Source organism: Vulpes vulpes, chromosome 13 (assembly GCF_048418805.1).
Source record: "Vulpes vulpes isolate BD-2025 chromosome 13, VulVul3, whole genome shotgun sequence".
Taxonomy (NCBI): domain Eukaryota; kingdom Metazoa; phylum Chordata; class Mammalia; order Carnivora; family Canidae; genus Vulpes; species Vulpes vulpes.
Genome location: NC_132792.1, coordinates 132841324 through 132851742, shown reverse-complemented (window position 1 = coordinate 132851742; position 10419 = coordinate 132841324). Strand labels below are relative to the sequence as shown.

At 39.1% G+C, this 10419-nt stretch overlaps 1 protein-coding gene across 1 annotated transcript in view; it reads right to left on the bottom strand.

The window, feature by feature from the left end:
• Nucleotides 1-5642: 5642 nt before the first annotated feature.
• The window catches only part of FMO4 (flavin containing dimethylaniline monoxygenase 4), a 36756-nt gene continuing 31979 nt past the window's right edge, over nucleotides 5643-10419 (bottom strand). Inside the window, exon 9 of the mRNA XM_072732989.1 lies at nucleotides 5643-6093. Coding sequence (XP_072589090.1) covers nucleotides 5961-6093 — 133 coding nt within the window. The 3' untranslated portion in view covers nucleotides 5643-5960. The remainder of the gene's footprint in view (nucleotides 6094-10419) is intronic.

Genomic DNA, 10419 nt, shown 5'->3' with positions numbered 1-10419 from the left:
AGTGTTATATTAGTTTCTGGTGTACAATTTAACGATTCAACAATTCCTTACATCACCCCATGCTCACCATGACAAGTTGTACCTCATTCCCTATTTTACCTCTCCACCCTGCCCCTACCCCTGTCCTGTTTGGTTACCATCAGTTTGTTCTCTATAATTAAGAGTCTGTTCCTTAGTTTGTCTCTCTTTCTTTTTCCCTTTGCTTGTTTGTTTCTTAAATTTTACATGTGAGTAAAATCATGTGGTAGTCATCTTTCTCTGACTTATTTTGCTTAGCATTGTTCTATCTAGCTCCATCCATGTTATTGCAAATGGCAAGATTTCATGCTTTTTAATGGCTGAATAATATTCCATTGTGTGTGTGTGTGTGTACACACACACACAATGGAATATTATATACATATATAGGATATATATATATATATATATATATATATATCTCACATCCTTATCCATTCATCAATTGATACACCCTTGGGCTGCTTCTGTACTTTGGCTGTTGTACATAGTGCAGCTATAAATATAGGAATGCATGCCCAGTGTGGAGCCCAATGTGGGGCTCAATCTTATGACCCTGAGATCATGACCTGAGCCAAAACCAAGAGTCAGATGCTTAACTGACTGAACTACCCAGGTGCCCCGTTTTGTTTAGGTTTTTTACATCTATATTCATCAGAGATATTGGCCTGTAGTTCTCTTTTTTTGTAGTATCTTTATCTAGTTTTGGTATCATGATAATGTTGGCCTCATAGAATAAATTTGGAAGTTTTTCTTTCTCTTCTATTTTTTGGAATAGTTTGAGAGGAATAGGTATTGACTTAAAATGTTTGGTAGAATTCACCTGTGAGGGCACTATAGTCTGGTCCTGGACTTTTGTGCGTTGGGAGTTTCTTGATTACTGTCGAATGGAGTCTTTAACACACTTGGCTTTACCTACTTGCCCCATCTTTGCCTTTGCTGTACTGGGTGCCCCTAGATCCTGAGCTTTTCAAAGTTTCTGTGGCTTCTTGTGATATTTATTGCAAAAGTAAAGAAAATCTCATTTAAAATGGAGTCAGATGCCCTGAAGGGGGAGCTTGCATGTATCTACCACTTGTTGCAGACTGCATAATCAGCAGGGAGAAAAGATAAGAATTATTTTGACAAGGGAGGGCACATTTTCACATGGAAGTTTATCTCCTGCCTTTAAGAAAAGGAAAGAAAATCCTTCCCTCCCTGCCCCAGAAACAAAGCACTAACCACCAGTGCAGCCAAAGAGAAACTGCCTCAGTCTCAAACTCTTATTCCCCGATAAACTTTTGTTCAAGACAACACTCTTCAGTTTCTTCCTAAAACCTAATAAAAGCTGACCTTGTCTTTGCCTCTTCAGACTTGCCATGGTTCAGCAATTGCAATTCCTCTATTACTCTTAAGTAAACCTATTCTTTTTTTCACTTGAACAAAATTGCTTTGTAGAAAGTGAATACTGTAATAGTCTAAGTTGTAAACTTCCTCCACTTTGTTAGTTTATTACTATTCCATCTGCTTTTCATCTACTTAAAATGTGATGACATTGCCCATCAGCTATTGTCTCCCATTATTTTTTGTTTTCCTTTACTGTTGTTTTGGTGGAGTTTTAAAGAAATGAAATAAACATAATAACCTGTGTTCTATCTGGCATGTTTAACCAGAAGTCTTAGTAAGACTGATTTTTATCCAATACCCTAAAAAATATTTCAAAATGAAGTTTTCTTCTTGTGGGGCTGGGGATAGTCTACTTAATTTAGCCAAGCTTCCCTTTTTCCATTTTTTTGAACATCTTGTTTGGAATTACAGAAGCAATCAGTTTCTTTCTTCTTTCTTTCTTTCTTTCTTTCTTTCTTTCTTTCTTTCTTTCTTTCTCTTTCTTTTCTTTCTTTCTTTCTTTCTTTCTTTCTTTCTTTCTTTCTTTCTTTCTTTCTTTCTTTTAAGATTTTTAAAATTTATTCATGAGAGACACACAGAGAGTGGCAGAGACAGAAGAAGCAGGGTCCATGCAAGGAGCCTGATATGGGATTCGATTCCGGGACTCCGGGATCACGCTGTGAGCCGAAGGCAGACGCTCAACTGCTGAGCCACCCAGGCGTCCCAAAAAGGCAAATCAGTTTCATTTTTAATATTTTCTTTTTTTTTCTTGAGGGGGGGTAGATATCATGAGTGGGGGGCAGGGGCAAGGGGAGAGGGAGAGAGAATTCCAAGCATGCTCCAAACCAGCACAGAGCCCAATGTGGGGCTCCATCTCACAACCCTGAGATCATGACCTGAGCTGACATCAAGAGTCAGACACGTAACTGGCTGAGCCACCCAGGCACCTCTATGTTACGTTTTAGTTTTAATTGAAAAGTAATTTCTGAGTTTGCCTTTATAGCTTTCACAGCCACAGCATGTCCTAGTGATTTTTAGCTGCTGTTAGAAGCCAAATTTCCTTTCAGAGGAAGATGATTTAGTCCAACTAATGTGTCTTAAGTATAAATGTAGGCTGTCACTTAGCATTTCCCTCCTAGGACATTAGAGAGGATGGATGCCCTCTACCCAATGGCCCCATAAAGCTGTATTATTGTAGCTGACTTTTTCTGCCTTTCAAGTTATCAGCGTTCTCAAGAGTTATGGATAATGGTTTAATTCTCCCACGTGACTCCAGAGCACTCTTCTATTGGAGTTGGAGTTCTTGCCTTTCCTTGTCTTCCTTCTTGCTTGCTTCTTTTCTCTGCTTTTGTGTTTTTTGCTTTTGTCTATTAATTGCTTTGGCTATTGCCAGTGGATCATTATAACTGATTTGTTGATGGTTTTTCACCTGTCAGCTACCTGAAAATTAACTGAGGGTAGTAGAGGGAGACCAGATTGTCTGGTATGATGTAAAGTAAGGTCAGATGAGCTCTATGTGTACATGGGTGTTCATATAGTTCTATTTATGTTTTCAGAATGAATGGCAGGCACTCTCATTACTACTCCTATGGGGACTCTAAAGTCTGCTTGAAGAGCTATAGTGAGCTCATCTTGGAGAAGATTGAGATGTTAGAACTTGTGTGCATAAGGGTACTCCAAGAAAATAAATGTTTTATTTATTTCCTTTTTAGTTATTAAAAACCAGAAGATGCAATCTCTGAAGTTTAGTCCTTTTTTTTTTTTTTTTTTTTTAATGATTTCCCTTTCACTTGAAGGATTTCCTTTTGAGGAGATAAATTTTTGGAAATTGCATGACAGAAGTATCTAATTGTAATGCTAAGCTTTGAACACATTTTATTATTCAGCAAGAGATTTTTATAGCAGGTTTATTTTTAATTTCCTTGAACAACCTAGCAAAATGTGGTTTGCCTCATAAGGCTTCTTAATATTGCATTCTTTCATTTAAATTATACTTTAAAATACAAGTTACATTAGTGATAGGAGATAAAATGACTAGTAATATTTTTAAAATGTTGTGGAATTATGGGTTATCCTTGGAACCTTGTTTCATTCTTAATTGAGTAAGTGAAAAGACATAGCTTGCTGCTTGGAGGAAAACTGCTTCATTATTAGCTTGGACCTTAGAAAGGCTCAAGTCCAGGCATGGACCAAATTTTTCACTGCCTCCCCTAGGAAACTGCACACACAGCAGGTTGGACATTTTTTTGGCCCCTCTCCATCTGTGAGATCTGATCATAAATACTGCATCAGACTAGGGTTGGACTTTTTTTTTTTTTTTTTTTTTTAAAGTAGGCTCCTGCATGAAGCCCAATGCTGGGCTTGAACTCACAACCCTGAGATCAAGACCTGAGTTGAAATTGAGAGTCAGACGCTTAATCAACTGAGCCACCCAGGCGCCCTGGGCTGCATCTCTTTAAGTAGATCTCAGTTTCTCCATTACTAGGATCCAAGGATTCCTCAGATTAGATTCCAAGCTTCACTGCAAGCTTTCGTTCGTGAGGGCTGCAGGTCACACTTTGTACATAAGTGCAAATGGTCAGAATTGCAAAAATCCGCCAGAAAGAATTTTGCAATGCTAGATGAAAGGTTTACAAAGTTTCATGAGGTTAATGATTCACCCTAATCTATTTACTTACTTCATGTGTACTGTAAAGGAAAAGCACTCCACTGAGTCTATTTTGTTCCTATTGCTCTACTACAAGCACTTGCTCACTTCTGACACCAAGTGCGTGGGTTCTCCACACATCAAGCAATTCTGGAACACAAGCCTTGGTTCACTGCACCACCCAACGTAGGAGGCCAATCTCCAGTCTAGGTTGTAATCTGTGCTTCTGACCCACCAGCTATAGATTGGAGGGGCTCATACTCCTTCCTCAGGTTCTATTAAATAACTAGAATGGCTCACAGAACTCAAGAAAAGTTGCCTTGCTACATTACTGATTTGTTATAAAACGAAGTAACTCAAGAACAACCAGATGTAAGAGATACATAGGGCAAGGTGTGGGTTGTATTGGCCAAGGACAGCTACCCTAGAATGTGCCACTTTGGCATACTGATTATTTTAAATAAAAATTACCTAAGAAATAGCTAATGCAAAAAGAACACTCTGACCCTCCCACTACCCTTTGTCACGAGAAAGCAAGAAATAAATCTCCCATGTGAAAGATACCGTCTGTGTACCAGGAGGTAAAGAGACATTCTTATTACCAGAGGTAGGAAATTTAGAGCCAAAAAGTCTGGGTAAACAACCCTGGTTATTTTTTACTCACTTACCACCCTAGACCAAAGTCTGTTTAAAGTTTTTTGCTAAATGAAGCTCCCAAAGTTAAGTTTTCTCTATCCTGTCAACTCCTCACAGATTTCCCTCTGTCTAAGATGTGTAAAGACTGCCTGTCTTGTTCATTTCTTTGGGTCTCAATTTCATTATTGGGACTCTGTGAACATATAATAAAACTCGGATTTTGTCTCTTGCTTATATGTCTCATGTCATTTTATTTTTTAAACCACTTGGAAGGGGAGCCTGGGTGGCTCAGTTGGTTGAGCATCTGCCTTCGGCTCAGGTCATTCTCCCAGGGTCCTGGGATTGAGTCCCATGTGGGCTCCCTGCTCAGCAGGGAGCCTGCTTCTCCCTCTGCTCCTACCCCTGCTCATGTGCTCTCTCTCAAATAAATAAATAAATAAATAAATAAATAAATAAATAAATAAAATCTTTAGGAAAAAAAAAACCCTCTTGAAGACCTTGAGGGTGGAAGGAGAAGCTCTTCCTCCCCTATAGGGGAGGAATGCAAAGCTATCATGCCCTCTGTGAGAATGACTCTCTCCTAGCACCTCCATGTGTTCACCAACCCAGAAGCCCTCTGAAACTTGTCCTTTTTGTTCAGTTTTGTTTTTCATGTTTTTGAGGTTCCACTACATATGTTTAGACCATTAGCCACTAGTGATTATTAACTCAATCTCCAGCTGAAAGTTCCAAACTATTAATCATTTGGTTGGTTCCCCTGGCAACCAGCCCCCATTTTTAGGGACTTTCCAAAGTCACTACACTAACATAAACTCAGGTATGGTTGAACAGGGCTTGTTATAAATCCAAAAGTCATCTTTTTCACTCTATCACTTAGGAAATACCAAAGGTTTTAGAATCTCTGTGCCAGAAATGAGAACAAGACCAAAAGGATGTTTCTTATTGTGAATCATAATATAGTATCACGCATGCCTAATTGATGCCTCATACAAATTATTTTTATTTAAACTTTGTTTTTTTTCCTCCCAAATTTTTATATGTTAAGTCTGTATAAGATCTAAAGAGATAGACCTCTGAGGTTCTTAATTAATAGTAATAACTCCTTACATTTGAAATAAATTTCTAGGCCACTCCTGCTTCAGGTGCCATGTAAACAAATGGATGTTTTCCCAGTGGAGAATGTCTGCTTCATGTAATAAAGTTGGCATCACCTAAATTATTTTCTTTAATCATTTTTCATATGTTTGAATCAATATAATTTTTTAAAAATCCATTTTCAGGGGCACTTGGTGGCTCAGTTGGTTAGGTGTTGACTCTTAATTTTGGCTGGAGTTGTGAGATAAAGTCCCAAATCAGGATCCATGCTGGATGCAGAGCCTTCTTGAGATTCTCTCTCTCCCTCTGTGCCTCCCCCATGCTGTCCATTTCTAAAAGAATAAAAAATAAAAAATACAAAAATTCCATTTTCAGAAAAAATATATCTGTAGATAGTGGAGATGGTAATATCTCTACAGGAAAATATTTCTGATTACAAATGAAAATTATTTCTCTGGGAGAGTCAAGCTAGACAAATGTTTTTTTTAATAATAAATTTATTTTTTATTGGTGTTCAATTTGCCAGTTTACAGAATAACACCCAGTGCTCATTCCGTCAAGTGCCCCCCTCAGTGCCCGTCACCCAGTCACCCCCACCCCCTGCCTTCCTCCCCTTCCACCACCCCTAGTTCATTTCCCAGAGTTAGGAGTCTTTATGTTCTGTCTCCCTTTCTGATATTTCCCACACACTTCTTCTCCCTTCTTTTATATTCCCTTTCACTATTATTTATATTCCCCAAATGAATGAGACCATATAATGTTTGTCCTTCTCCGATTGACGTACTTCACTCAGCATAATACCCTCCCGTTCCATCCACATTGAAGCAAATGGTGGGTATTCGTCATTTCTAATGGCTGAGTAATATTCCATTGTATACACAAACCACATCTTCTTTATCCATTCATCTTTCGATGGACACCGAGGCTCCTTCCACAGTTTGGCTATTGTGGACATTGCTGCTAGAAACATTGGGGTGCAGGTGTCCCGGTGTTTCATTGCATCTGCATCTTTGGGGTAAATCCCCAACAGTGCAATTGCTGGGTCATAGGGCAGTTCTATTTTTAACTCTTTGAGGAACCTCCACACAGTTTTCCAGAGTGGCTGCACATTCCCACCAACAGTGCAGGAGGGTTCCCTTTTCTCCGCATCCTCTCCAACATTTGTGGTTTCCTGCCTTGTTAATTTTCCCCATTCTCACTGGTGTGAGGTGGTATCTCATTGTGGTTTTGATTTGTATTTCCCTGATGGCAAGTGATGCAGAGCATTTTCTCATGTACATGTTGGCCACAAAGCTAGACAAATGTTGATATTAATCTGTAACTTGGATATATGGCATTATGTATGAGTAGTGGTGAGAAACATATGCAGAAGGGAAGAAAATTGGATGTGGACCCAAGTTCCAAGGTGGACTCTGGAGAGCCGTCTTAATTACAGAGGCTGACTTTTGAAGCACAGTGGGCAAGCGGCAAGTTCACAGTCAGCAGAGGCAGTGGTTGGCACTGGAATATCCAGTTCACTGACAGAACTCAGCCCTGAAAAAATCAAGTGACTTTTAGTCCTTGGGTATTAAGTAGTCAGATGACTGTCATTCAGGAAGTATGCCACTGTACCATGGTTCTCCAGCCATCAAAAATATTTTGCTTCTAATAAAGATTGATTTGAGCAACTTTGGAGAAAAGCATTCAGAGGAGGCTTGAACGCCAGTTAGAAGAGCATAAACTGCGTAAAATTTGGAAGAATGACAAAAACTCAATTCCACTCATCCATTCATCCATTTTTCCATCCATCTACCTATTCATCTTTACTTGCTTATTTGTTTGATTACTTTACCACATATTTATTGAGCCCCTTCTTTGTACCACACATTGAATTAGGTGCTGGGAATGTAATGGAGAGCAAAATAGGTATGGTCTCTGTCTTCCTGGCATTTAAGAGTCTAATGGGTGTGATAGAGGTAATTAAAAATCATCAATGCATTATTACCAAATTGTGAGAAGGATCTGAAGCAAAGACAAATGGTATTGTGAAAAAAATAATAGGACACTTGACCTAGTCTGGGGAATCAAGGCAGTTCCCCTGATGAAGAAGTGTTTGAGCTGAGATCTGAAAGAGAAGGAGTACCCGTGAAGAATGGGAGGAGAGGGAGTCAGCTTGTGCAAAGGCCAATTGTAGGTATTTCTTCCAAATTCTGCATTCAGATTGGTGGGTGGAGTGAAATCGGCCACAGTAGGAATATTTGGACCATGGAAATCTGCAAGCACTATAAACAGGACTTTTAGAAAGCCGGTTGTAAGACATTGGCTGGCATCCTCATGGGAGAAGGGAGATGCAACTGATATGTATACTAATCACTCAGTAGGACTCAGGTGCTATGTTAGATACTGGGTATATTACTTTACTTAATGCTCACACTAACTCTGTGCAATAGAAATATTTATCCTCATTTCATAGACATAGAGTGGGACTTAAAGTAAGAAAGTGAATTTTCCAAAATTGTTGAGCTAGAACATGGACAAGGTCATATTTGAACCCAAGTCTGTTAGGCTTTTTTTTTTTTTTTTTTTTAAGATTTTATTTACCCATTCATGAGAGACACAGAGAGAGGCAGAGACATAGGCAGAGTGAGAAGCAGGCTCCATGTAAGAAGCCCTATGTGGGACTCAATCCCTGGACTCCGGGATCACACCCTGAGCTGAAGGCAGATGCTCAACCGCTGAGCTGCCCAGGCATCCCTGTTAGGCTTTCGATAAGCAAAAAAGACTTATTTAGAAGAGCCCTTGTAAATGGTTCACCCACTTCTGGAGTGTGTAATTTTCAGAAGTTAAAAGGCAATTCTCTTTTGCAAACATAGAATGGATACCTGTCAAAGATTTAATTATCTCATTACTTAGTGAGGGAACCAGTACAATGATCAGGCCAGTTCAAAAAGAATTTATGGAAGTGGGTATTCATAGGCAGTTCAATAAAGAAATCTTAGAATAAATGATCTAGGTTAGAAACAAAACTGATTAATGTTTTACAGGGCAATAAAACATAACCTTTGGGATTATCTCTTCTGCTAGAGAGAAGTCATTTGCATCTTTATTGGATATAAATCTACAAGTTAACATAACTTCACAGAATATGAGCCCCTAATTAATAGTAAATAGAAAAGTCAGAAAATAGTAAATTCTCCCAGAAAATGAAATAATCCTTGAGGGGATTGTTAAACAATGCTTCAGTGTGACATTGAAAGGGCATTCAGGTATTCTTTTAGCTTTGTTTCCATGTCTTGTACAATTTTTCTTAAGTGTGAGCAAGTAACTCTCATTCTAACCTCTATACCTAACTTTATGGTGACACAGGGCACACTACCCCAAAACATGGCACCCTGGCACATTGAATATCTTAAGATGAAAGAATCTAAGAAAAATAGCAGATGTAGGAAGGTCACCCTGACCTTCCCTCAGCTTCCCTTCCTCTTTCCTGAAACAGGTGATGAATCTCCTATGTGAAAGTTACCTCTGCACCAGGAGGAAGGCAGACATTGTCATCACCAGAGACAGGGAATTTGAGGCTTGGAAATCTGTACAAGCAAACTTTGTTGAGCTAGCCTTTACCTTCCCAGACACTTCTCCATCATTTACTATCCCTAGTCCAAACCTCTCTGCCTTCTCAATTCTTTACATATTTATTGTTTCTTTGTCTAAAATGTATAAGACTTTCTACTCTGGTCACTTCTTCAGGCCTTCATTCTTCTGTAAAGTCTCCTGGGTTAAGTGTAAAAATTCAACAATATTTGTTTTGTTTTTTAAAGATTTATTTATTTATTTGTGAGACACAGGGAGAGAGAGAGGCAGAGACATAGGTAGAGGGAGAAGCAGGCTCCCTGCAGGGAGCCCGATGTGGGACTTGATCCCAAACCATAGGATCATGCCTTGAGCCAAAGGCAGATGTGCTTAACCGGTGAGCCACCCAAGTGTCCCAAGTCAACAAAATTCATATGCTTTTTTTCCCCTGTTAATTGGTCGGTTTAACTTTCAGGCTTAGCCAGGCACCCTGAAAATATCAAGGAAATTTTTTTCCTTTTCTACAGGGATATGTAGTTAAGTGTGGGGACGCTAGAATAAATATCTGCCCGGTTCTGTCCCTTAGTAGTTATGTGACTTCAGGTGAATTAAGTAACCTTTCTTCCTCAATTCCCTCATCTGTATAATGAGGGTGATTATAACAGTACTTACCTCCTAGGTCGCTGAGAGGATTAAGCGGTCATGGCACCATAGATTAGGGTGGACTCATCTAGGCTTCTCCAGTCAGCCTTTACTGGAAGCTGCTTTTTGTTTCCAAGATAGAGTCAACAGACAGGAAGCTGTGGGCTAAAGTAGGTTTACAACCTTTGAAGTGGGAAGTTGATAAAACAGCAAGTCAAGAAATAGAAAGGAAGGGATCTGATAGTAGAGGGGTTCTTATCTGGCATGTTGATGATGTACTAGCAAAGTACGTAGCCAGAAGTGGAACATAGAGGTATAATTAAATGCTAGGGTACAGGTTTGGGGTCTCTAGTCCCTACTTCTAAATAGCAATTTATTTCTTCACCTGGGTTCTAAACAAATTATAAAATAAAAGAGTGAAATTTGAGTCCAAAATACTTATTTTGTTATAGATAGAGGTTAAGCTA